At 42.1% G+C, this 27,771-nt stretch overlaps 1 protein-coding gene across 2 annotated transcripts; it reads left to right on the top strand.

Moving 5' to 3' along the window:
* Positions 1-965: 965 nt before the first annotated feature.
* On the top strand, positions 966-25,894 carry TTC4 (tetratricopeptide repeat domain 4). 2 transcript variants are annotated; one of them, XM_036256932.1, is made up of 10 exons: positions 966-1,113; positions 1,684-1,801; positions 2,802-2,963; positions 4,659-4,736; positions 6,187-6,311; positions 15,697-15,783; positions 21,036-21,250; positions 21,892-21,973; positions 23,126-23,208; positions 24,987-25,893. In XM_036256932.1, exons 1-10 carry the CDS (start codon positions 1,003-1,005, stop codon positions 25,087-25,089), a joined length of 1,164 nt encoding a protein of 387 aa, XP_036112825.1. In that variant the 5' UTR covers positions 966-1,002; the 3' UTR covers positions 25,090-25,893. The 2 variants fall into 2 exon arrangements, with proteins under 2 accessions (XP_036112825.1, XP_036112826.1); XM_036256933.1 differs by lacking the exon at positions 966-1,113 and having other exon boundaries at positions 1,688-1,801; positions 2,807-2,963; positions 24,987-25,894.
* The last annotated feature ends 1,877 nt before the right edge of the window (positions 25,895-27,771 follow it).

The following is a 27,771-nucleotide window of genomic DNA, read 5'->3' as shown; positions in this document are numbered from 1 at the left end:
AAGCAGCCCTGGTTTCCACTGGTCTGCAGCCTGGCTGCCTTTCCTTCTAGACCAGTCTGTGGGCTCCCCAAGGCTGTAGCACCCAATGCAGGGCTGGCAGCCGCTTGGTGCGTAACCCAAAAGCTGCAGGAAGGCTGTCTGGGCCTGGAGACCTTGTTTCCATCTCAGCTGTAGGGGGTAGGGGGTTGTTAATCTTGGAAATAGACATGTCTGAATACATCACTTCTTTCCCCCAAACTCTCCAAAAGGTTCCATTGCACTAAGGAAAACCCCAATTCTCAGAATCATGGGCCCATTATCCCTCCCATCTCACCTTCTTCTATCTCATTCGGCTGCAGCATCCCATCCCTCAAAGTTTTCTCACTGGAGCTGTCTCTGCCTGTTCTCTCCATGGGGAATATTCCCCTCTCTCCATCCTGGCCACTCCAGGCTTCCTTTGTTTGAATGCCAGTCTACCGGTTTAAAACTTTTCTCCCACACAAAAAACAAAACAAAAAAAAACTTTTCTCCCATAGCTCTTGCTGCCACCTGATAAACTCTCACATCTTATTTGTTTATTGTCTGTCTCTCCCCACTACCACATCAACTCCTAGAGGGCCGAGATTTTATCTGCTTTGCCCACCACGGTATACCTAGTGACTACAACAGGCCTGGAACCCAGAAGGAGCTTAGGAAATGTGTCAACCAGCTGAACAAAGGAGCGAATGAAGTTAGTGAGGCAAGGTTGGGAGCTGGGTGTACACAAACCCTCAAAAGCATTCGGGAGGCGGGGCTGCGGCACCGCAGAGGGGAGGGCGGGGCGGGGCGGGGCGGGGCAGGTGCTCGTCGGGAGGGATGGTTGGAGCCGGGTCAGCCACGCCCCCAGTGCCACGGAACCAGAGGCGCGGGGGCAGGCGCTGCCCGGAGGACTTAGGGAAAGGCGCCCGCACCGCCGGAAGCTGTCCGGTTCTCGGCGCCGGGATCCCGGGCCCGCGGGACCGTGGCGGGGGCCCAGGCGCTGCCATGGAGCAGCCTGAGCCCGAGGCCGCCTCCGACGACGCCATGGACGCGTTCCTGGAAAAGTTCCAGAGCCAGCCTTACCGTGGCGGCTTGCACGAGGACCGGTGGGAAGAGGTAGGCGGGCCCGTGGGCTCCGCGCACGTGGGGGCGTCCTGCGGACCCGTGGGGCTCCTGGCACCGAGGCGCCTCCCTCAGCCCCGGACCCAGGCGCTGCCCGCGGATAGGTGGTTTCTACTCGCGTGTTGAAAATCGGCCTCGAGGATTTGAGGGTGTTCCTAACCTGTCAGCACATTCAGGAGGCCAGGTTTCGGAGTCAGACCTGTGACTCCATCACTTACGGCCGGGATGCTGGGTGGTCACTTAACTTCCCTGAGCGGGCTCCCGGACCTGTACAATTACCCTGACTGCCGCGAAGTGAAGCGAGACGGTGGTCAAGCGTCGGAACACCGAGCGCCCAGTTAATAGTCACTACCGCTCTTGTAAGAATGTGATAACTGAAAGAATCTTTAGAGGTCTCTACGCTCTCTTTTTACAGATGGGAAACTGAGGCCTGGTTAGGGAGTGATATAGCCCATCCTGATGTTTTGCAAATCATAAGAAAACTTTGATGTAGAGACTTGGAATTGGATCTTCTCAGTGGCAAATCCTATTCGTATAGTTCATTCTTCTCTTAACAATCTCTAGGAATTGGAAAAGATCCCCCTATTTATGAAGAAAGCACCATCAGAAATTGATCCCAAGGAGAATCCTGACTTGGCTTGCCTTCAGTCAATTATTTTTGATGATGAGCGATCTCCAGAAGGTATCTTCCATGACTGTAACATTTGTTTTGTGTCTCCATTGAATTGAGGTGGAGTGAGTTGTTATGATTTATAACAAGTAGTAGTTAGCCTGAGATAACTTGTTACTGTTTATTCCACATACAGTTATTTGGATACCTACTAAATGCTAGGCATTAGGGATACAGGGATCATGACCCAGTGGGTAGCCAGATTGTCCTGAAGAATCAGGACAAACGTGTGATAAGTGCTAACGTGTAGCTGTATTCTAGGTTTTGTTGGAACACTGAAGGCAGAGGTAGGAGTGGGCTCACAATGGATCAGACATTGAAACTGAATCTTAACAATTTTGTAGGCTCTTACTAGGGTGAGGAGGGAATTTGCATTCCAGGGAATAAAACAACATAAGCAAAGCAGAATTATAATTTTTCCTCCCATTTCTTCAGTAATTCAAAAAACAAAAGTTCTGCCCTGGCCAGTTTGGCTCAGCGGTTAGAGCGTCGGCCTGCGGTCCGGAGAGACCCGGGTTCGGTTCCCGCTGAGGGCACGTACTTCGGTTGCAGTTTGTCCCCGACCCTGGTTGGTCGTGCGGGTGGCAGCCACTCGATGTGTCCCTTTCGCATCGATGTTTCTCTTTCCCTCTCTCTTCCTCTCTCTCCCTCCCACTCTATCTGTACAAAAGATGGAAAAATGTCCTCGGGTGAGGATTAAAAAAAAAACCAAAAAACAAAAGTTCTTCAAGAGCTAGATTAAGTATGCCTTTTCCCCCCTGTATGCTTCCTTTTTTCTAAACACTTAATAATTTCCCTTGTAAAATATTTGGAATTGATTGTAGCAGTAAGTACACATGACTGTTTCTCCATGTTAAATACCATTTTACGGTATTAATTTTTGAGTTTTCTTTCCATATTGGTTTCTTCTGTTTGGTTTATTATGTTTCATTGTTGCATGATTTATTTAGAATATTTTTAATGGGTGTTTAAAAAAATAAGAAATAGTGATTATTTCTTCTTTTCTTTGCAGAACAGGCCAAGACCTATAAAGACGAGGGCAATGATTACTTTAAAGAAAAAGACTATGAAAAAGCTGTGATTTCGTATACTGAAGGCTTAAAGAAGAAATGTTCAGACCCTGATTTGAATGTTGTTCTTTATACCAACCGGGCAGCAGCACAGTATTATCTGGGTAATTTATTCCATTATTGGGTGCCTTCAAAAGAGTTAACTTAGGATAAAGCCATTAAGATGGTTAGTGGAGAGGTGGAGAGAGTCAGAGGAAGAAGAGCTGCTTATCCCAGATACTTAGGATTGTTTGCTCTGATGGACTGATCTTCCAGGCAGACTTGGTGAAAAGGGAAACCAGATAAATGCATAATTTTTGCTATCTGAACCAAATAAGTGACATCAAATACCTTAATATATGACTTGGTATGATCTGAGATTTTTTTTTTAGCCCAAATGCTTCCGTTCCCTCAAAAAAATGTTTTTGTCCCCCGCTCTGGCCTTCTCAAGAATGATAGAAGGATTAATAGAGATCTTTGTGTGAGAGAAACTACATTATCTAAGGGAGAATTTCTCAAAGAGTATTCTGTGGGACTTTTGAAAGAAAATATTCTTTGGACAAGTAAGTTTGGAAAGTGCTGCTTTTTTTGTGGGAGATTTGCAGTACACATTAGTATGTTAAGGACTCTGAGGTTACCTATAGCAAAGAACCCACGCTTCTCAAGTTTTGTAAGCCCCCTCTTCAAGTAACACTTATTAACATGCACTACTGTCCTATAGATATGACTGTAGAAACACTGATTATTTGCTTGGTCATTTTAAACCATGTTTCTTATCATAGAGTTTAGAAAGGGCCTGGGAATGACCCCAGGGATTTCTGAGGGGCTGGGAGAGAATAAGCCTTGTACTGTAGTCTAGCTGGGATGAGTCTGTTGGGACTCATCACCATTTGAGCATAGTTTCTCCCCAACCATCATCTGCTCCAACTGTTTTCGCATTCAGCCTGTTTCACTGTAAAATTCTAAAAAGTAAGAGTAGTGTAGAACTTTAGAGATTATTTGAGCCAGCCAATACCTTCTTTTTGTATAGGCCCAGAGAGGGACCTTTTGGTTAATGCCAGAACCTGGACTAGATACCCAGTCTTATCATTTCTGGAGGAATTCATTTTCTTCATTCATCAGACAGTACTCTGTACCAGGCACTGCCATCACAGAGATGAGTAAGACCTGACTTTTACTGTGTGCTAGGCACCGCACTGAACAAGAGCTACATAGTTCCTCTCCTTAGGGAACTTAAAGGACGTCATTTATAGGGGCAATAAGGACAAAAGCACCTTGCAAGAAGAAAACGTGTGTGCAGGACACCAGAGGAGCACATGCATAATAGTGAGAGCCAGTCCTTAAATATGTCACTGGTATGGCTTACCGAGCACTTTCACATTTGTTATCCCTCTTGACCTCACAGCAACTCTGTAAGGTGGGATAAATTCTTAGAAGAATATTCTTGGGTCACAATGTGCCCACAAAGTGCATGCTAATTTGCTCTTTAATTTACCACTAGAGTACCCTTTTCCCATATCTGGATATTATCTATAACTTTTACCAATTTCATGTCAATTTTTCTAATCATTCGTGATGTTGAGCATCTTTTCATATGCTTACAAGCTAGCTATCTATAGTTTTGTGGATTGGTTGCCTGATGTTATAAACATTTCTAAGGCTTTTGATGAGCACAGTCATGTATTTTTTTCTAAAAACAGTTGCTCTGATTTATGTTTATCCAAGATTGTACAAGACTGTCTTTGTCTCTGTGCATAAAATTTTGGAAATACTTTGATCTTAAAACTTGTTCTTTCTTTTACTAAATGATGTTCTATTAGGCAATTTTCGTTCCGCTCTCAATGATGTGACGGCTGCCAGAAAGCTAAAACCCTGCCACCTCAAAGCAATAGTACGAGGTAAGTCTTGCAGAGCTATAGCGTGATACTAATTAAGGAAATGTTAGCACTTATGGTACCAAAAGTTGAGACATTTTAAGCTTTGATATTAAGGTGCTAAGATACTAATGAAGTCATCTTATTTTTGCTATCTTGATATTAAGTTCCTAGTCTTTATCAATAGCAACGTGCCATTTTTAAAAGAATCCCCTAAAGAATAATGTAACCCTTTGTGTCAAGAATTTGTAGAGAAATTGAAATTCCTCATTTAAAATTAATAAAGAATAAAATTAATTAAAATAAAGCAGTTCCAAAAACCACATTCAAATTTTTTTCCAAATTAGTTGATTAAAAGGTGAGATCTTCAAATGCCATGTTAATGTTAATTAAAAGGTAAGTTAGGGGACCTTTGCTGATAACTCTGATGCTGAGATATTCCCTGATTATTTTTGCTCCTGTAGTCTGACCTTTCTATGTAATAATAGTGCTTTTATTAGTTTTTATACTTAACCTTTTTTTTTTTTTTGAGAAGCTTAAAGGTGCTTTGCAAACTTTAATTTATTCCTCAAATATTAATTTTTTCTTTATCCCCATTGACCAACTTAAAATGTTTTATCAAAGTTATGCTTATTTAGATATTTATGATTGGGGGGTGGTAAGTAGATCCATGTTCCTCATAGGGAAAGAAGGTACTGAACAAAGATTGGAAAGTAAATTGAGCGTAGTCCTGTGGAATTGGCCTCAGACTGGAAGTCTGTAACCCTTGATTGAATTGTCAGTTTTACATTACCATTTGACCTTAGCAGGACACCCATTCTGAGTATCAGTTTATCTTTGGAAGATGAAGTTGGATTCTGTTGATATCTAAGTACTTACTGTTCTAATATTTTGAAATTCTGTGGAAATCCTAAAGAGGCTAACTAGAAAAAAATGAGCATGATTAAAGGAGAGGCAGCTTAAGCTGGTAGCCATTAAGAACAGTTTTAGGAGAGACCTAATGACTTGGGACTTGCCACTGCTGTCATTAATGGCTGAGGCAGATTCTGCTTTCTGACTCCTTTTAGAAAAATCACCTGAGATGGGCTTTATTCTTCTCACTTGCTGATGAGAAACCTGAAGCTCTGAGATGCTTAGTCCTTTGTCTCATGCCTAGTTCATAAATGACAGAGCCATATTTCCAGCCTAGATCTATGTGATTCTAAGGCCTGTGTTTTTTTTTATGCCACTAATCTGTAGCCTTCCATCCTTAAGACTAGGGAGGCTCATAAGAGTTTTGAGCTGAGGGCCCTAGAGACCTTACTGATCTAAGATACAGAAACTAGTCTTCTAGTCTTGGGAATGCAATACAAGGGGCTTTTTCTATTTTCCCTTCAGGATGCTGGCTGGTAGCTGGGGGAGGTGGAGGTTCCTCCTCAAGGGGGGCTCTTGCCATGCATGTTGTCCATGGTCCTAAGGCTTCTGGGTTCTGCAGGTGCCTTATGTCATCTGGAACTGAAAAACTTTGCTGAGGCTGTGAACTGGTGCGATGAGGGGCTGCAGATAGATGCCAAAGAGAAGAAGCTTCTGGAAATGAGGGTTAAAGCAGACAAACTGAAGGTTGGTGGTAAATCAGTAGCTACTTGGCATTTAATTAGCATTGATGAATTAGCATTCCCCAGATTATGTCTTTTTGGTCATTGTAATCTTTTTCTTCTTTAAAATTAAAGTCACGCCTGGCTGGTGTGGCTCAGTGGTTGAGCATAGACCCATGCACCAAAAGGTCACCGGTTCGATTCCCACTCAGGGCATATGCCCAGGTTATGGGCCAAATCTCCATGGGGGGCATGCAGGAGGCAGCTGATCGATGTTCTCTCTCATCGCTATTTCTCTCTCTCTCTCTCTCTCTCTCTCTCTCTCTCTCTCTCTCGCTCTCTCTAACATCAATAAAGAAAAAACAAATTTAAAACAAAAATCAAAAACCAAAAAGTTCTGTCCAAGATGTTGGAGCCCTTGCAGAACTGCCTAGGCAGGCCATCAGCAATCACGATGTCTAGGTCAGTGAACTCTCATCAGGCAGGTCCACCAAAAGATCCAACTTACAGAGACCCGCTAGCATTCCTGGATGACACACCACAAGAAGTGTTGACCCAAAGTCTATCTCTAGCTGTCACAGAAACAGAAACAAGAATGGAAGCAACGTCAACAGATGAGCTAACTCTACAAATGTCAAGAATAAAAAGGAAGAAACACATAGAGCCACCTGGAAGCGAGTCAAGTGGAGACCAGTGATATATTAACTGACACAAAGGAATTAGAGATCAGCTACTGGAGAGAATTGATTCTGTCATAGGTGCAATTGATAGTTTGGCCAAGTTCATGGAGGCTAAGTTTAAATCACTAGAGACAAAAGATAAGTTATAGACTGATGTGTCTTTTATGTATTCCAGACCAATGCAAGGTACTCCTCCAACTGGGAGGTGGTATCCAACTCTTCCAGATGTAACCAACCCTCCCCTTGCTGTCATCATTCCTTTTGTTCCCTCTCATCCCCAAAGCGAGCCTCTCGACATATGGAATGATTGGTAATCATTCATCAAACACAACACATTTAAATGCCTAATAAGTAAGACACTGCAATATCTTGACCTCAACTGGACAGTATCCTGCCACTAGAGTACATTACCGCTATATGCCATGTACAATACCACCATTATGATCAATAGAATCAATAAAATAAGAATACATTGGAAAAGGGAGAACTAAACCAAGAGAAGAAAGGAGGCAGAGTTTCAAAAGACCAACAAAAGAAACCAGAAATTGCTGGAGGAGGAGGAGAAAGACACACTTTCTCTTTGTTGTCTGGAACTTTGAGGTCTACATGATACCACTGGCTTTATTGTTACTGTTGACATGGAACTACTTGGTAATATTGGGGAAAGATAACAGGCAATGTGATACAGTAGTGGAGGACATGCTAGGGGACAAGGAAGAAGAAGATGACAAGAACGGTGAAAAAGGGTTTATAAATAAAATCTATGCCATCCAGGAGGTATGTATCAATGTCCAGCACATCACAGATGAAGTGGCTTCCTTTGGTGAAAGGATAAAGAATACTTTCAACTGGACGGTCCCATTCTTAAGCTGGCTGGCCATCATAGCCCTCTGTGAGTTCACAGTCATCCTGTACTTTATTCCAGAGATACACTGTCCTTGCCTGGGCCATCGATAAATTCACAAAAAAGCTTTGGCATCCCTGTGTAATTAAGAACAATGAACTACTTGACTTCCTTTCCAGAGTCCCTTCAGATGTACATGTGGTGTAATACCAAAAACTGAAACCAGATCCCTTTTATAGCCCATGTAAAAGGAAGAAAAACAATCTTGGCTAGCCAGCTTCCAGCACCGAGAAGACCAGCATCTGTTTGGGAAGATAAAACAAAAAGCCTTTAAACCTCAGCAGCATTTCCTTTCTTTCTGCTTTTTATTTATTTTGCCTTTTAAAAATCATAATTGAGAGAATTTGTAAATCGTGTACAAGGGCGTATGTCTTTGAAAATATACTTCTATCTATAGTACAGAATAATTTGATAAGGGTTTACTTACTGCTGTGTGAAAGCCTTGTTAGCTGTGGATAATATAACACATTGGAACAACAAATGTAAGAATGGTGACACTGGGAGATACATGCTTCTCTACTTACAAGTGGAAGTACCAGAATAGATTAAATACTTTGTTCTGATTAAATCTACATAACATGTAAATGTCCATTTGATTTTAAAGTTTTTTTAAATGTGACTTTTTTAAAATCTGAAAATAATTCATTACAGTTTTCTATCATTTCAAAAGGGAGAGGGGAGTCCCAAAACATGAATAATGGAAGAAATGCATTTCAATTAAACATAAATTCTGATTTCAGATCCCAGTGTTTATTCCTGAACAAAGTATTTAGATATGACTAGACTGATTTTAAGTTAATGAGTGAAGATACATTCACCTCTTCAAAAGAATCTTTTACACTCTGAAATCCTACAAAGAAAACTTCCAAACCTTCTATCATTCCATCTAAAACCTTAAAATTGCTACAGGATTACACATAAATACTGCCAGGTTTATATTGATTGCCTATATGAAGTTTTATACCCACCACTACTTTAATTTGTAGCAAATTAGCAAAATTTCAGTAGTCAAACATACTAGCAGACTAAATCCATATTGATTTTTTGTGTCAGATTATACCTCTATGTATCTAAAAATACTTAATACTCAGGTGTTCTCTCAGAAAAAATAAAGGATCTACTTTCATTATGTTGCTGAAATGCTTTAATGCATACTATGATTTTTGTTACTAGTGTGAATTTTAATGTAGAGAAGTATGCAGTGTGCTAAGCGTAAGGCCAGTGTTTCATTACATTCACTTATAGAAAAAATGATAATTCTTGATAACATGAATACATGAAAACCCATTTTGAAAAATAAACTGCTATGGGGAAGGGGTGTTTGCCTTTAAAATATTTCCCTACTTACTATAGAATCTGTATTTAAAAATTGCATTTCCAAGACTTATGGTAGTTTTTCTACCTAACTCCCTGTTATATAAAGGGAGTATACCTCTGGAAAGAGAAATAATTTGGTGAGAATGTCTTAACCTTCTCCCTGACTTGGCAGGAGATTAAGCCTGGTTGAAATTGCTACAGGCAGTGTTTTGCACACTTCATTAATAATAGACTGGAACAGGGTGAAAGTAGGAGTTAATGTTGGGAAAATGTAGGAAAACCAGAAGCAATAAATATATATTTCACTCCAAAGAGTCTTCAAAACTAAATTTAATCTCATCGAACTTATTTTTAAAGTATTTTTATTTTAAAGCTATGTTGTTAAGTACTGTTTTTTATGATAGAACTATTTTTATCTGTTTATACACTATAGTTGAAAGAATGTCAATTAAATCCCTTTCTGCAGAAAGGCTTTGACCTCAATATGTTCTGTTTAGTGCGTCATGTTTGTAATGGCATGCATATATCTGCATACCATCACTGTTGCTAAGACAATACTCCATTAAGTTAATGTTACTACAGAAAGTTTGATAGGATAATTTGTTTGAATACCTTTTGATTACATCTTGTGTGAGATTTATGTTTCACGCTGATGTTGTCTACTCAAATGTCTATAAGACTGATATTCTGCAACCTCATATGTACCTAGTGGATAGTAACCATTAACAAATGAGTAATTTATGTTTGTTTCATTCTGTGAAATTCCAAGTGTTTAGTTCAATGGTAATATTGCCTGTACACATTCACTGTATTATATAAAAAACAAACAAAATAAAATAAAAACCCCAAACCAGCCCTAACCATTGGAATGCTGGAGGACACAGACAAGTAAACAAATAAGTAAGTAGATAGTTATAGTGTGGTAGAAGCAAGCAAGAATATATAGTAGTAGGGGTATCTAACTTTGTCTTGGCCAAGAGCATGGTAGACATGGGGATAGCAGAGAAGGTTTGCTGAAAGGGGTGATGCCTGAGTCTGATCTCTTTAAGACTGAGCAAGAGTTTACATGGTTGGAGGTGGGGGTGGGAGGGGCATTCCAGACAAAAGAAAGCAGAACTGTTTAACCTTGGGTAAGTTTCTGATATTTCTGAAACCCAGTCCCCTCTTTGAAAACAGTGAACATAATATATACCTCAAAGTTTATATATTATGAAAATTAAATGAGAATATATGTGTGTGTGTGTGTGTGTTCATGTGTACACTTAGCACATTTCTTAGACATAGTGAGGACTAGATAAATCTGTGGCTATTATGATTTGAATAAATAAGAAATGGCATAAGACTGTCATAGTCTGGCTGGGTATAGGGGTGGTGGTTGTGGGAGAACATTTGTCAAAAACAATTAGAAGCAGTTAAGATTGTAGCTGCCTGAGGCAGTTGGTGTAAACAATAGGTTTATCAGAAAACTTAAAAGGAAAAGCTGGGGAATGAGAATCTGTAAGAGATTTGTAAAGCTCTAACAGATTCCTGGAACTCTAGAAGGTCACATGTGTGTCTAGGGCCATGAATGTGCTCAGTAAAGATCTATCAAGGCCCTAACCTCTCTTCTCTGGCTGATTTGGAGGCTCTGTGCAAGCAGGAAGAGAAGGTTAAGGCTGAATTATAAACTGCTTGGGTGAGAATTGGAAGTGTGCCCCAACATGCACATATTGAGTCTCTTGTCAAAGACTGGGAGACTTTTTGGCTTCAGGTATTTAGGGAAATCTGCCAAGTCATTAGCTGACCTGTGAGCTAACAGATTGGAGATTTTAGTGGTCACATACAACAGAGAATACTGGCTTTACAGAATTCAGAAAAGTCACTAAACAAACAGTATCAGCAGCAAAACAAACACTGGAGAGAGGGAGACAGAATCTGATTTCTAGAGTTGCCACATTGTATTTAAAGTCCAGTTTTCAACAAAAAATTACAAGCTGTGTAAAGAAGAAAATCCATACACAGAAGGAAAAAAAAATCAAGAGAAACTATCCCTAAGGAAGCCCAGACATGGGACTTACAAGACAAAGACTTTAAACCAGCTATTGTAAGTATATTTTAAGAAGGAAAGGAAACGATGCCTAAAGAACTAAAAAGAATATGAGACTGATGTCTCACCAAATGGAGACAATCAATAAAGAAACACTATAAAAAGAACCAAATAAAAATGCTGTAGTTTAAAAGTACAGTAACTGAAATGACAAATTCACTAAGGGGCTGAACAGCAGAACTTTGAAGATAGGTAATTTATGATCACCCAGTACAAGGACAGAAAGAAAAATAGTAAAGAAAGGTGAAGAGAGACCAAGATACCTGTGGGATGTCATCAGGCATATTATCTTAGGCATAATGGGAGTTTCAGGAGAGGAGAGAAAGGGGCAAAAGAATATTTGTGGAAAAAAGATCTGAAAATGTCCCAGATTTGATGAAAAACAGCAATCTACCCTCCCAAGAAGTTTAACAAGCCAAGTAGGATATACTTAAAGAAATCTGTACTCAGACACATTATAAATTGTTGAAAGTTAAAGATGAGAATCTTAAAAGCATTAAGAGAGAAGTGACTTTTCACACATAAGAGATCCTCAAAAAAATTAAAAGCTGTTATCTCATCAGAAACCATGGAAGCCAAAAGGCAATGGGATGGCATTCAAAATGCTGAAAGAAAAAGACTGTCAACCAAGAAGTCTCTATCCAGCAAACCTACCCTTTAAAAATGAACGAGGGGCCTGGCCGATGTGGCTCAGTGGTTGAGCACTGACCCATGCACCAAGAGGTCACTGGTTTGATTCCCGATCCGGGCACATGTCCAGGTTGTGGGCCCAACCCCCAGTTGGGGGCATGCAGGAGGCAGCCAATCGATGTTCTCTCTCATTAATGTTTCTATCTCTGTCCCCCCCGCCCCAATAACAATAAAGAAAAATATTAAAATGAAAAGAAAAATGAATAAGAGGAGAAGTAAAACTACCTCTATTTGCAAATGATATATAGAAAATCCCAAGGAATTCACTAAAAGGAACTAATAAATTAGTTCAGTAAGCTGGTAGGATATATGTCAACATACAGAAATCAGTTGTATTCAATAGAGTTTTAATGAACATTCCCAATATGAACTTAAGAAAACAATTTCATTTATAGTAGCATCAAAAAGAATAAAATACTTAGGAACAGATTTAACCAAAGTAACAAAACTTACAATCTGGAAATATAAATGTTGAAAGAAATCTAAACCTAAATAAGTGGGAAGACATTCCATGTTCATGGATCAGATCTTATATTGTAAAGATGACAGTACTCCCCAAATTGGTCTACAGATTCAATGCACCCTATATCAGAATTCCAGTTGGCTTCTTTGCAGAATACTGACATATAGAAATATTCATATGGAAACTCAAGGGACCCAGAATACTCAAAAAAATCCTGAAAAACAAAAAGTTAGAGGACTCACGCTTCCCAATTTCAAATCTTACTACAAAGCTATAATCAAGATACTGTGCTCTAATGTAAGGACAGGCATATAGATCAATGTAACAGAATGAGAGCTCAGAAATAAACCCTCATATTTATAGACAGTGTCAACAAGGGTACCTAGACCATTCAATGGGGAAGGAATAATCTTGTTAATAAATGAGGGAGGGACAGCTGGGTATCCACACGCAAAAGAATGAACTTGGACCTTCATACTGTATACAAAAATCACCTCAAAATGGATCAGATAGCTAAATGTAAAAGCTAAAATTATAAAGCTCTTAGAAGAAACATTGGCATAAATCTTCATAACCTAAGATTAAGCATTGTTTTCTTAGATATGATACAAAAAACACAGGCAACAAAAGAAAATAATAGGTGAATTTAACTTTATTAAAAGTAAAAATGTGTGTGCTTCAAAGGACACATAAAGAAAATGAAAAGACCACCACAGAATTGGAAAAAATATTTGTAAGTTGTGTACCTGTTTAAGGAACTTTAATCTAGAATATATAAAGAACTCTTAACATCTAAATAATTAAAAGACAACCCAATTTTTAAGTGGACAAAGGATTTGAATAGATATTTCTCTAAAGATGATACACAATTGGCCAACAAGCACATGAAACATACTCAATATCATTAGTCATTAGGGAAATACAAATCAAAACTGCAATGAGATACTATTTCACACCCACTAGGATAGATGTAATTTTTTAAAAAAGGAAAATAACAAATGTTGGTGAGAATGTGGAGAAATTGAAACCCTCTTATGTTGCTAGAGAAGATGTATAATGGTACAGCCACTATGGAAAACAGTTGACAATTCCTCAAAAGTTAACTATAGAATTACCATATAACCCAACACTTTCACTCCTAGGTGTATAACCCAAAGAATTTAAAACAAATACTTGTACATGAATGTTCATAGCAACACTGTTCATAGTGGTTGAAAAGTGGAAACAGTCTAAATGTCCCAACAACAAATGATAAATAAAATGTGGTATGACCATACATGGGAATATTATTCAGGCATAAAATGGAATGTAGTATTGATATGTGCTACAATGTGAATGAACCACAAAATACTGCTAAGAGAAAGAAGCCAGATATGAAAGACCACATGTTGTATGATTCCATATAGCATATGAAACATTCAATGTAGGTAAATCTGTAGAGACAGAAAGCAGATTAGTGGTTGCCAGTGGTTGGGAGAATGTGATAAATGAGGACTGACTACTAAAAGGACTTGGGGTTTTAAGTATTGAAAAGTCTTGAAACTATATAGAGGTGATGATTGCACAATATAGTGAATATACTAAATGTCACTGAAATGTGTATTTTAAAATAGTTAATGGTTGCCCAGCCAGTGTGGCTCAGTGGATTGAGTGTCGACCCATGGACTGAGAGGTCCTGATTCAATTTCTGGTCAGGGCACATGCCCAGGTTGTGGGCTCGATTCCCAGTAGGGGGTGTGCAGGAGACAGCTGATCCATATTTTTCTATAACATCAATGTTTCTATCTCTCCCTTCCTCTCTCTCTATCTCTCTCTCAAAAAAAAAAAAAAAAAATTAAAACAAGAGAGAAAAAAGAAACAAGCCTATCAGTGGTGGGATAGAAGGGAGAATGACTGCAAAGGGACATGAGGGATCTTCTAGGGGATAGAAATGTTCTCTATCTTGATAGTATTGAATATTCAGGGTATACATTTGTCAAAACTTGTTGAACTATACACAAAAATTAGTAAATTATACCTCAACAGAGTTGATTTAAAAAGAGGGAGCAGCAAACCACAGTACAAGGTCCCTCTGACCTGACCTGGTGATTATTCCACTTTATATGGGCAACTGAGACCCCAAACTTCAGGTGAGACAGCAGGACACTATATCCACACACTTGCATCTGTAAGTCAGAGTAAAACATGAGACAGAGTCTAAGTCATACTTAATCATCCATCTTAATCACTGGCTAATGTGGGCCAGACACTGGTCAAGTGTAGCCCAATTAGGAAGGCAGAATTGGTCATAATTCTAGTGGTAATCCATGGGTGGGGAACTCTTGACAGTGTAATCAAACATGCTAAAAGCAGAAAGAACTTTTGCAGCTTTCTTGGCAGACTGGATTGGAGAAGTAATGACGAAGAATTATCAACCACTGTCTCCCTGAAAGAGTAGACTTTGTCATAAGAAACAAAAATATCTGTGTTAGTCTTTGTGGGGAGAATGAGGGATGGTGCTATATTTTAGAGCAGGGGTCAGAAAACTGACCCACAGGCCAAACCCAGACCTCTTTTTGCATATTCTGTGAACTAAGAATGTTATAAACAACAACAAAACTAGACAATGTCACAGAGACCATACATGGTCTACAAAGCCTAAAATATTTACTCTCTGGCCCTTTACAGAGGAGTTTGCAGGATCAACTGGTTGTGGGTAGATTAGCAGGAAAAGGAAATCTAAATTCAATTTCTGCCAGATTAAGTAGACTGGTGGCACTTTTCTGTCATAGATTATAATTGTGCAAAAGGCAGAGCCTCTAATAAGTTCTTGCCCTGGGTTTTCCCAGCCATATCAGTGAAGCTAAAATGCCCTGTAGTGGTATCCATGCGATGTCAGTCCCTCTACTGAGAGTGCTCTTTCTCCTTCATTGGGTGGGAAACCCACCTCCTCAAAGGGGCAGAATCAATTACTCCCTCCTCTGTGTTTTTATAGCACTTGGTTCACACCGCCAGGGTAACATATAACAGACCTTTACCTTGTCTGTCTCCTTCAGTGGACTATGAGCTCCTTGGGTTCAAGAACTGTAAATTTTTAAATTTCTGATGCCACTGGTGCTGGCACCCAGACATGTGATTTTAAAATGTTTATTGAACTGAATTCGGCCACTGGTATCCTTTGACCTAGGAGCCTGGATTGGATAGAGACCAGAGGCAGTAATTTAGAAGCAGGCTGGGGTAAAAAGAGGAAGCAAGTTCCCTAGAGCTGATATATCTGAATTTTATTTTCAGCGAACTGAACAGAGGGATATAAGGAAAGCAAAATTGAAAGAAAAGAAGGAGCAGAATCGGAATGAGGCTTTACTCCAGGCCATCAAGGTGAGTTCTCAAACTTCAGGCCTTTATGGTCTTGCGAAATCCAGGAATCCTGAGGCCCCTTGGCAGAACCTTTCTTGGGATGCTTTACCTGAATGAATTTGTTTATTTCTTTCTGCTTTGGTAAAGCAGGTGATGAAGGGGCTCTGGAGTCAAACTCCCTGAGTTCAATCCACTCTCCCACAGTGTACATGTGTTGGGCTCAGGACTGAGTAGTTGCTGTGGGTTAAGCATCATTTACTCTTCACAGCAGCCTTCTGAGGTAGGTTTTCTTCCTCCTGCTTTGCTGAATGATGACGTGGCCTCAGAGAAATGAAGAAACCTCACGCGGCTAAGGTTTCAGAGCCAGGTCCTTGTTCTTAGCCACGTGTTCTACTGTATCCTGAGAAAGTGGATTTTAGGATGTTGTTGCTCTAACTATAGCAACAACAGCAACAAATTCTACCTCTTTGCCCTCTCTTTACTCTGTGTTTTATTATTTTTATTTTATTTTATATTTTTATTGATTTTTTAGAGAGAAAGGAAGGGAGAGGGAGGTAGAACGATGGATGTGCGAGAGCCACATCGATCAGCTGCCTCCTGCACGCCCCTCACTGGGGATTGAGTCCGAAACCTGGGCATATGCCCTGACTGGGAATCGAACCTCTCAGTTCATGGGATGATACTCAATCCACTGAGCCACACTGGCTGGGCTCTTCACTGTGTTTTAAATGAATGTAGTCTGATCCAAACCCTGCTTTTACTTGGTGAGCAAGTCACCTGGTGAGCCTTGGCTTGCTTGGTCTTGGTCTTCACAAGTGAGATAACACCTGCTGTGAAGGTGTGGGATAGGTTCTTGGTTTCATTCTTTGAGTTAAATTATGCACCCTTTTAAGTGACTTGTTGACTTTGAGAACTTCACACTACTAAGATGCACTCCACTAGTCCCTCCCCACAACAAGCAATCTGTTAAGACACATTAACAGGTTAAACAAAATGGAATACTCCCGATTAGCCATCTAATCCCCATTCATAACGAGGGATTTGATCATTTTCTAAAATGTACAGTATTGGAATGCCCAAGCATTTGCACACAAACCTTATGTTGGTTCTCTCCTTTAGTCTAACTCTGCATCTCAGAATCTTCACTGTACAACAGACAGTGTATACACAAAGAAATACTATATTTTATCAATTAATTAAAACAAGGGTCAGCAAACTGCAGCCCTGGCTGTTACTTTATGTTACCTATGGCTGTTTTCACACTACAGTGCCCGAGTTGAGTAGTTAACTTCAACAGAGACCATTTGACCCACACAGCCTAAAATATTTCTTATCTGACCATTTAAGGGAAAGTATGCTAAACTCCTGATTTAGGAGATAGTATCAAAGGGAATTTTGATTGCATATAATTTTCCCCTCATTTGTAGCCTTAAGAATCTCCACACACATAAGAGGTAACTCTATTATTCAGACCTTAGATGTATCCTTATTTCCATAAGATAGTCAAGATTAAGTCTGTGTTCATTATTTTTAGTATTCCATGTCCTGGCTAAACTGAAGCATTTGCCATTTTTATACATGCCACACTTTTCACTCTTGGTTTTTTCTGATCTTTTCCCCCCAGATGCTTTTTAAAAAACTTATCTTTATTGTTGAATGTATTGCAGATGTCCCTCTTTTTTCCCCCATTGACCTCCTCCTCCCCAATCCTACCCCTCTCCTGCCTTCCCCACACTATTGTCTGTGTCCATTGGTTATACATATATGCATAGAAGTTCTTTGGTTTATTTCTTCCTGCCCTCCCTCCCCACTTCCCTTTAAGGTTTGTCAGTCTAACATCCAATTTGTACTTCTTAATTCCTTCATCTTTTTCATCCATTCCCCCAAACCCCCTCCTATCTGGCAACCAACAAAATGTTCTCTGTATCTATGAGTCTGTTTCTGTTCTGCTTGTTCATTTTGTTTGTAGATTCAGTTGTTGATAGATATGTATTTATTGCCATTTTATTGTTCATATTTTTTATCTTTTTCTTCAAGAAGACCCTTCAACATTTCGTATAATACTGGTTTGGTGGTGGTGAACTCCTTTAGCTTTTTGTCTGGGAAACTCTTTATATGTCCATCGATTCTAAATGATAGCTTTGCAGGATAGAGTAATCTTGGTTGTAGGTTCTTGCTTTTCATCACTCTGAATATTTCTTGCACTCCCTTCTGGCCTGCAGAGTTTCTTTTGAGAAATCAGCTGACAGTCTTATGGGAACTCTCTTGTAGGTAACTAACTGCTTTTCTCTTACTGCTTTTAAGATCCTCTCTTTGTCTTGTTGTGGGTCTCTTGGGGTTCACCTTGTTTGGGACTCTCTGCTTCCTGGACCATGAGCTGGACCCTGTGCACAGATGAGCTGGACCCACACCCATGTGTAGAGGATACCTTGGCTGTGAAGGTCCTCCCTGAAGAGTGAGGAGTTCCTGTCCAACACTAGGCCCCCCAGCTCAGGGTTCAGTACCTTTGCTAACTAGCTTTGCAGTGAAAGACATATTATTTTAGTATTCTCCTTCTCCTCATTTTGTCTCCTCATTCCTGGACGTGTATGTCTGTTTCCTTCACCAAGTTAGGGAAGTTTTCTGTCATTATTTTTTCAAATAGGTTTCCAATTTCTTGCTCTCTTCTCCTTCTGGCACTGCCATGATGCAAATGTTGGTATACTTTAAGTTGTTCCAGAGGCTCCTTATACTGTCTTCATTTTTTTGGATTCTTTTTTCTTTTTGCTGTTCTGATTGGGTGATTTTTGCTTCCTTATACTCCAAATCAATGGTTTTCTTCTTGGCTTTACGTACTCTACTATTGATTCCCTGTAAATTATTCTTTATTTCAGTTAGTACAGCCTTCATTTATGAGTGGTCCTTTTTTATCCTGTTGATGTTCTCACTAAGTCCCTTGAAGTTCTCCTTAAGTCTCTCTCTCTCTCTTTTTTTTTAATTTATTTATTTTTTATTAATTAATTTTTGTTACAGATGTTTCTCCTTTCCCCCCCACTGATTCCCCCTCCCCTCCTTAAGTCTCTTGAAGTTCTCACTAAGTTCCTTGAGCATTCTTATAACCAGTGTTTTGAACTCTGCATCTGATTGATTGCTTATCTCCATTTTGTTTAGTTCTTTTCCTAGAGTTTCATTCTGTTCTTTCATTTGGGACATGTTTTTTTTGTCTCCTCATTTTGGCTGCTTCCCTGTATTTGTTTCTATGTATTAGGTAGAGTTGCTATGTCTCCTAGGCTTCATAGGGTGGCCTATTGTAGTAGGTGTCCTATAGGGTCCAGTGGCACAGCTTCCCTGATCACCCCAGCTGGGCCCTTGAGGTGCACCCCTAGTGTGGACTGTACACCCTTCTGTTGTAATTGAATCTTGATTTCTGTTGGCACATCCATGGCAGGGATTTACTCAAGGCTGATCAGCTGCAAGAACTGGCTGTGTCCACTATCCACCAACCTTTGACTACCTTGGATGATCAGCTGTGCAGGGGCCCACCACACAGAGCAAGACTTACTTCAGCAGTGCTCTGGTGCCCCGAGTCCACTCACTGAGTGTGTCACTTGTGGAGGTGGTTGGGTGGTGAAGTTTCTATGTGGTCTGAAGCTGTTCCACTGGGTGTGATGGCTCTGGGGCAAGGCCAGCCACTGCCTGCGTCCTACCCGGGGCCACCAGGCATAAGCTACAGTGATCTGCAGATGGCTGCTGCTTGTGCTGGGCTTGGAGGTGCCCAGGAAAAGCCAAGTTGTGAACCAAGGCTGGCTGCTTCTAGTGCCAGGCCTGGGGCCACTTAATGAGAGGTATGAGGTTCGCTAAGACCAGATGCTGCTTGTTTGAGATTTTAGGAAAATCTGAAGCAGGATCAAGACAGGCCAAACCATATGGTAAAGCCACTGGGAACAGCTTGGGTGGGGCTGAAATTTCATTGGGGCAGGGCCTCAGGGAATCACGAGGGAGGGGCAAATAGTGTGAGCCAGGTTGCTGGAGTCCCAGATTTGGTGGCGTATGCCGCCCAGGGGAAGGGCTCACCAAAGGAACAACAAACGGCCTCCGACAGCAAGTCTGTCCAGGAGAAAGCTGCCCTTCCAGCTCTTGCCCCAAAGCCAAACAACTCAGTTCTTCCCCTTATGTCTCTGGTGCCTTTCAAGCTGCTCCCCCAGTGCTGGAGCCTGGAGGATGCCAGTCTGAGCAAGAACTGCCTGGGGCTCCAGCAGCCTCATCCTCCCTCAGCCTCAGTTCCTGCTGGTTTTTACAGCCAGAAGTTATGGGGACTTCTCTTCCTGGTACTGGACCCTGAGCTGGGGGGCCTAGTGTTGGACAGGGACTCCTCACTCCTCAGGGAGGACCTTCACAGCCAAGGTATCCTCCACACATGGGTGTGGGTCCAGCTCATCTGTGCCTCAGCCCCTCCTACCAGTCTCAGTGTGGCTTCTTTAATTTCGTAGTTGTGGGACTTCCATTCAACTAGATTTCAGGCAGTTCTGAATGATGGTTGTTCTGTAGTTTAGTTGTAATTTTGATGTGGTTGTGGGAGGAGGTGAGTACTGCATTCACCTACACCGCCATCTTGACCAGAAGTGATCTTTTCTGTGCCTTTGCACATAGGCTGTTCCTTGGGGTGGAATGCCCTTCCACTTTCTCCCACCCCTACTTCTCTGCCTTTCAAAGTATTTAAGGCCTACCATTTCCCAGCCACCTCCAGCCCTCAGACTGAATTAATTATTCACAGCTGAGTTCCACAGCTTTACTTCTTAACCGTATATTGTACTTATTTCCATAGCTATCTCCCCTTTAGACCATGAACAGGGTCTTGAGGGTGGGAACTATGCCTAGCTCATCTCTTTTTTTATTAAACATTTTTTTCTCTATTGTTTTTTTTTAGAGAGAGAAGGGAGAGATAGAAACATTGATGAGAGAGAACATGGATTGGCTGCCTTCTGCATGCCCCCCACTGGGGATCTGGCCCACAACCTGGGCATGTGCCCTGACCGGGAATCGAATCGGCGACCTCTTGGTACATGGGTTGACACTCAACCACTGAGCCACACCAGCCGGGCCTTAGCTTGTCTCTGTTGTGGTAGATGTCCAGGGAAGTTGAGTTAAACAAGTGATGCCTACTATGTGCTAGTCCTCAGGCATAATGAAGATGAATCAGGAATCTTGCAGTGTTGTGGTTTCCCTATTTTAGTGAAATGGGTTTGCATCCTTTTAAACAATAAGGTTTCTGTATATTTCTGTCTTTACCCCAGGCTAGGAACATCAGGCTAGTCTCTGAAGCTGCCAGTGAGGATGAAGACTCAGCCTCAGAAGGTCTAAGTGAACTCTTGGATGGGCTCAGCTTTGAGAACCCGTATGGAGCCAGGCTGAGTGTAGATGACCAGGGCAGACTAAGCTGGCCTGTGCTCTTTCTGTACCCGGAGTATGCCCAATCGGACTTCATCTCTGCTTTTCATGAGGACTCCAGGTACTTACTTGCCCAGGAACCCTCTGCTCCTGCTTGCATGCTCATTTCCTGTTGTCTCTGCAGGAGGGACGGTGGATTTTTGATTGAGAGAAGAGAACAGTGTAGAAGGTTTCAGTCTGGGTTTGGCATAGTCTCTATAGCTGATTCCTCCCTTTGCTAACTAGCTTTGCAGTGAAAGACACATTCTCACCATTGTACTGATGGGGCTAGTAAGTGGAATGCCACAGTACAATGTTTGTACATATCTGGTGGGATACGGAATCATTGTAGGTAGTATGCATAGTGATTTAAGTATATATTTATTAGGAAAACTATAACTAGCAGTTTTAACATGTGATTTCCTAGGGTTAATGCTTAGAATGTGGCCAAACATGAGGAATGTTTTTAAGCATGAGTCAGGCTTAAATGTAAAGAAAAATTACTTTAAATTAATTTAAAGAAAACAAATGAAAGAAAATGACTATCATAATAGGACAAGTGATACACGTACACATTTTGGGCACTGTTATCAAAATGGCTTACATCTGCATTTCATGTTTTATACATTCTCGATATCGCTGTGATTTGGTGTCTAGAGACTGTAATGTGGGGAAGTAGATCATAAGTTATTGATATCCAGAAATGACATGTTATATCCTTAGGTTTATCGATCATATAATGGTGATGTTTGGTGAAAGACCCTCTTGGGACTTGGAGCACAAATATTGCCCTGATAATTTAGAGGTAAGAGAAATTTTATTTTGTTCTTCTGTGGAATATTTTGAGGTGAGGGGGCTGGGGTTTCATTGCTTTAAAAAAAATTATGGTAAAATATACTGAATATAAGATTTACCATTTTATGTTCTGTATATTTACCATAAAATATAAATTTTTAATTATAGTTATTATATATGTAATTATTATTAATTATAGTTCAGTAGCATTAAGTACATTCACATTATTACACAACCCTTGCCACTATCCATCTTCTTTTTTTATCCTCATCTGAGGACATTTTTCCAGTTTTTGTTCAGATAGAGTGGGAGGGAGAGAGGGGAAGAGAGAGAGAGAGAGAAACATCGACATGAAAGGGACACATTGAGTGGCTGCCACCCGCACGACCAACCAGGGCCAGGGACAAACTGCAACCGAGGTATGTGCCCTTAGCGGGATCCGAACCCGGGTCTCTCTGGACCGCAGGCAGATGCTCTAACTGCTGAGCCAAACCGGCCAGGGTCATCTTCTTTTTTTAATTCACCTGAGAATATTTTTCCATTGATTTTTAGATAGAGTGGAAGGGAGAGAGGAAGAGAGAAACATCGATGTGAGAGACACATCAGTTGGTTGCCTCCTGCATGACCTTGACTGGGGCTGGCCAGGGATCGAACCTGCAACCCAGGTACATGCCCTTGACCAGAATCGAACCTGCAACCCTTCATTTCGAGGGCCGATGCTCTAACCACTGAGAAACTAGCCAGGACTCCATCTCCATTTTCATCATCCTAAACTGAAACTCTGTACCCATTAAGTACTAACTCCCTATTTCTTCCCTCCTCAAGCCCCTAGAAACCACCATTTTACTTTGTCTCTATTAACTTGACTACTTTAGGTACCTCATATGAGTCTTAGCTCCTCTGTTTACTGATTGGGTTTCACGGGTGAGTCACTTCCCTTCTTTGAGTCTGGTTGTGTCTTTGGAAAATGGAGCTGATGATACCTTTCTTAGTATCCTGGGGGAGGACTGAGTGCTTTATATTCTGTAACTCTGTACGGGAGACATCCAGCTAACAACAGTCACCTTCTCTCTAACTTTTCCCTGGACTTGGCCTCCACATGCCTGGTGCTGCTGCAGCCGTTTGTTTGCATCTCACTCCTGCTCCCCCGTTAATCTTGCAGGTCTACTTTGAGGACGAGGACAGGGCAGAACTGTACCGGGTGCCTCCCAAGAGCACCCTGCTGCAGGTGCTACAGCACCCCAGGTGAGTCACTTCATGGGGCTGAGAACAGGAAAGATGCTCACCCACCCTCAGGGATGCGGCCAGGTTCTCCGTCCACTGCTAATTGCCTCACACTTCCTGCCCTCTGCCCTGGACACAAAACTGTGAGATGGCAGCCATGGAGACTGGCCCAGTCATTTGCCAAACAGGTGGCAGTGTGATGACAGCTCATTGCCCCTTCAGCCTGGGAGAAGTGAATGGGACTGGTCTGAGGAGGGAAAAGCTCCTGGTGTTTGTACCCGAAGACAGCTGGGATGGAACGAGCATTGGCTCTTGAGGTCAGACACCATCATTCCCTGGCTGTGTGACTCGAAGCACACACTGCCTCTCAGGCAATTTCCTCGTCTCTAGAATGGGAATGACGACTCTTCCCACATATTTCGCAGGTATTTGAGAGCAGGTGAGGGAGTAGGAGACAAATTCCTTTTGTAAACTCGAAAGGGTGCTCTTGCTCTCAGAAAGCGCCTTCATTCATAGCAATAGCAGCCAGCTGGATTTGGCAGTTGTCAGTTTCTTCTGGTTTGGGGTGATCCTGGACTATAAAGACTGCCCTCGCCTCTCTGGTGGGGCTCAGTGGTTGAGCATCGACCCATGCACCAGGAGGTCATCAGTTTGATCCCGGTCAGGGCACATGCCCAGGTTGTGGGCCCAATTCCCAGTGGGGACATGCAGGAGGCAGCCAGTCGATGTTCTCTCTCATCAATGTTTCTCTCTCAAGATCAATAAAGAAAAAAAAAATTTTAAGACTGCCCTCAGTAGATGTATAAGTTGACTCTTGGACTACTTTACCCTGAGCTTTGAGCAAAACAAATGTTCTTGCATTTAGGCTACTGTGTTATGGGAATGAAGGTGGTTGGGTGTGGTGGGAAATGAGGCTGGAAAGCTAAGTTAAGGCCATTTGTGAAGCCCTTGAATGTTCTGCCTAAAGAACATGACCTTTATTCTGACAGTGGTGTGTGGAGCCACAGAGGGTGTTTGTTTAGGTAAAATTTGCTTTATAAATGACTGGTCTAGGCAAGACGCTATCCAGGACAGGTTTCCAGCAACTTCAGACCCTGGACTGGGTGGAGCTAAGATGCAGGCTCCTCTGTCCAAATCTAAGCACATTGGGTAGTGCTAACAACCCTCCACCTGGGAGGCCCAGGCCTTGCCCGTTTCTCCAACCTGCCCTACTCCATTTGCTTTATGCCCAACAGCAAATATTCTGGTGACCTGCACTGCCTATTCCCCCACGCCCGTCATGACCCCTTTTCCAAATTAAAGTCAAGCTCAGATATGACATTTCCAGGAGGCCTTTTCTGATTCCCCTTTCCCACAGAAGGAACCATACCACTTGGGCTAATGCTATATTCCCAGTGTTTCTGCAGTCGTGCCTTGCTGTTGTGAATTGATTATCTCCTTCCCTCCAGGGCTTGAGAGCAGGGAGAGTGGTTTTGGTTTTTTGTCTATTTACAGCACGTGCCTGGCTTACCCTGGATAGTCACTACTGAATGAATGAATGAAAGCATGTCCTTGTAGTTTTATGTCATGTTTAGCCATCGACTTTCAACACTAGAGGACTGGCCCAAAGGTTCTGGCTAGGTTATAAGAGGGCGAGGTCATGCTAATTTGCCAGATTTATAAACAACCAAACAAATAAATGTGCTAAACTTGCATTTTAGTGTTGACTCACATCCAAAAGTTCATTTTGAATGTTGGGAAGGTCCATGGATGATTAAGATTGCAATTCAATTAACCCCTCTCTCTTGTGTTCACTGCAGGTACTTTGTAAAAGCCCTGACACCAGCATTTTTGGTTTGTGTGGGATCCTCTCCTTTTTGTAGAAATTATCTCCGGGGAAGAAAGGTGCACCAGATAAAGTGACCGAGCCAGGCTGTGGAGCCAGGCCCCCTGGATCTCCTTTCTGATCTTCTGTCTGGAATGCAGCATCCTTGAATCAGCTGGACAAACTCCTAGAATCCAGCACATTCTTTCTGTCACCCTGGAGACAGTTCTTCCTCATATCGTGGGTGGAGAGGAGCTGCTGACTTCCTGAGCTGCAGACTCTGTAGTCTGCACTCTCCTCCTAGTGGGGTTCTTGCTAACTGAATGTCAGGCCTCTGATTCAAAACTCTGTGCCTTGGTGATGACATCCTTGGACTCACTGTGAGATGTGTTAACCAACAGCCTTATCTCTGAAGGGACCGCCTGTTGCAGTTACCACAGCAACTGACCGAGGAACTCACTGGACTGACTCAGGATCTTGTGGCCTGGTTCTGAACCTTTGTGGAATTAAAGGCTTTAGCGATGCTACCCCTCAAACTGCACATATACACAAACCATGCATGTAATTTTAAGGCATTAAAGCTGAGAGACTCTGGCCTCTGGTTATTTCATGAGCATAGAGGGTTGTCCTGTGGGGGTACTGTAGATGCCTTGGGGTGAGATGTGGCAAGGAAAACCGGGTCCTGTCCCTGTATCTATAAACACCTACAATCTGGGATCCTCCAGGACCCCTAAATGGTTTGCCAATTTTTCTGATCTTTGAAAAATGGAGGACTGTGATACATGTGATACACTTAGACAGTGGACTCTGCGTTCTTCACCAGTGTGCACATTTCAGGATTTTGTATCTTTTAAACTGGAAAACCTTTTTGCGTGTTGAGTCATTGTCTTAGGTTGTACCTAAAGGGTTTTATATGTCCTTACCTGTAGCCATGTGACTTCTTGCAGTGCTCACCTGGTCCCCCGGGGAGGGGTGTACTTCCTTGGAGAGCCATGGTGTGGAAGGTTCATGTTCTTTCCCCTCTGCCATGAGAACATGTCCCCCAGCGGGCGGTCCTTCAGCCTAGTGCCAGCTTGGTCAGACAGGCAGCAGACCAGCCGCTGCCCTGCAGGCACCGACTGGAACATGAATGAGAAAGACGTTGTAGTAACAGTGCTGAGATTTGGGGTTTATTACTGTAGCAAAGCTAACTTATACACCATTAAACTGAAACCAGTTGTTGCCCTTAAAATAGACTATTGTGAGGTTTTGTGCTGTGTGCTTCCTTGTCTTTGAAGGGCAACTTGCTGTGGAATATTTGCCAAGAACCATGCAGCTTGAGGCCAGGAAGCTGAAGTTCAGCCTCCATCCTAAGCCTGGCCGAGGCCATACTGAGCGATTCTCCCTTGCTCCCCAGCTAGAGACTCCTGCTCGGTTCTCTTTGTAAGAGAGAACTGTGTGAGGCCTGACATCCAGTTAGCAACAACCCCAGCAGGCATTGCAGGGATCCCTGTCGCAGCCACCTCCGGCTACCTCGCTGTCTTGGAGCAAAGCGGGTTCCAGTATGCCTCAGGATGCTGAGGCTAGGAGATGCCAGATGAGAGCAGGTTGTACATTTAAAAAGATGGCCCACAGACCAATGAGTCACAGGTTTGATTCTGCTCAAGGGCATGTATCTCGGTTGCTGTTTGTCCCTGGCCTAGGTCAGTCGAGTTGTGCAGGAGGCAACCAGTTGATGTGTCACTATCACGTCCATGTTTCTGTCTCCCTCCCTCCCTCCCACTCTATCTGATGATAAATAGAAAAGTATCCTTGGGTGAGAAAAAGAAAAAGATATGCACCTGACAAGGGTCATCACATGACCTTCATTCCCATCACCCAGCCCTTCCATAAGGCTCCTGGCAGGCCAGGTCATTGGCCAGCTTCTGCTCTCCCTTCCCTTTAGTCTCTGCCCGTCCCTCCAGGTAGGGGTGCAGGCAGAAGTGGAAAAGAGAAAAAAGACAGAATGGCAAACTGTTAGACCAGAAGAAGGATTCTAGCGGCTGTTGACTTGTGACTAAGGGACTGTGCTGGGAGCCTACTTCACCTGTAAAATGTTTCCCTGTACCCACTTCATTTCTTCAAATGCTCCCTAAGTTTACAATAACATCATACAAATATTTTATGCCTGCTGGGGTTGTTGCTAACTGGATGTCAGGCCTCACACTGAGTGCTGAGTTCTTACAAAGAGAACCGAGCAGGAGTCTCTAGCTGGGGGGCAAGGGAGAATGGCTCAGTATGGCCTCGGCCAGGCTTAGGATGGAGGCTGAACTTCAGCTTCCTGGCCCCATTATAGAAAACTATCCACAATTATAAAAACTTTTCCTAACTCTAAAACAAAGCTTTACATGCCCTTGGATGCTTAACAACACATTCTAAAAAGCATTCTGGCCCTTTGGTGTAGAAATGGATGGTGGGAACTCTGTGTAGAAGCCTGGCACTCAGGTAGTTAAGGAAATGACAATTTCAACAGATTTCTGCAAAGCTCCTTTATGGGTAGCCCAGCAGGTGTTTCTTCCATTAAGACAAAGAACATTAATGGAGCCCTTCCTTGATTTACATCCTAAGCTTGATTTCCACGATGGTTTTGTTATGTATCAGCCTTTGTCCCCAAGTATTAATTCTGCTAAATATTTCCCAGCCAGTTGCTTCTAGATCTCCCCAAGGAATGAGCAATGATAATACAGCCTGTCCCTGTTATTCTGCCAGCATTTCCATTTCATCAATTATGGCAAGAGCTAACACTGGCAAGTCCAGGAAGG

This window comes from Molossus molossus, unplaced genomic scaffold (genome assembly GCF_014108415.1).
Source record: "Molossus molossus isolate mMolMol1 unplaced genomic scaffold, mMolMol1.p scaffold_m16_p_12, whole genome shotgun sequence".
In the NCBI taxonomy this organism is placed as follows: domain Eukaryota; kingdom Metazoa; phylum Chordata; class Mammalia; order Chiroptera; family Molossidae; genus Molossus; species Molossus molossus.
Note: the sequence above shows the minus strand (reverse complement) of the source record. Positions and strands in the feature narration are given on the sequence as shown.

What these genes read in the sequence shown, in the direction of transcription:
- TTC4 (XM_036256932.1), top strand. Translation starts at nt 1,003, where the DNA reads ATGGAGCAGCCTGAGCCCGAGGCCGCCTCCGACGACGCCATGGACGCG. An exon ending in TGATGAGCGATCTCCAGAAG is followed by an intron (nt 1,802 to 2,801) that starts GTATCTTCCATG and finishes TTTTCTTTGCAG; the next exon opens with AACAGGCCAAGACCTATAAA. An exon ending in TTAAAGCAGACAAACTGAAG is followed by an intron (nt 6,312 to 15,696) that starts GTTGGTGGTAAA and finishes TTTTATTTTCAG; the next exon opens with CGAACTGAACAGAGGGATAT.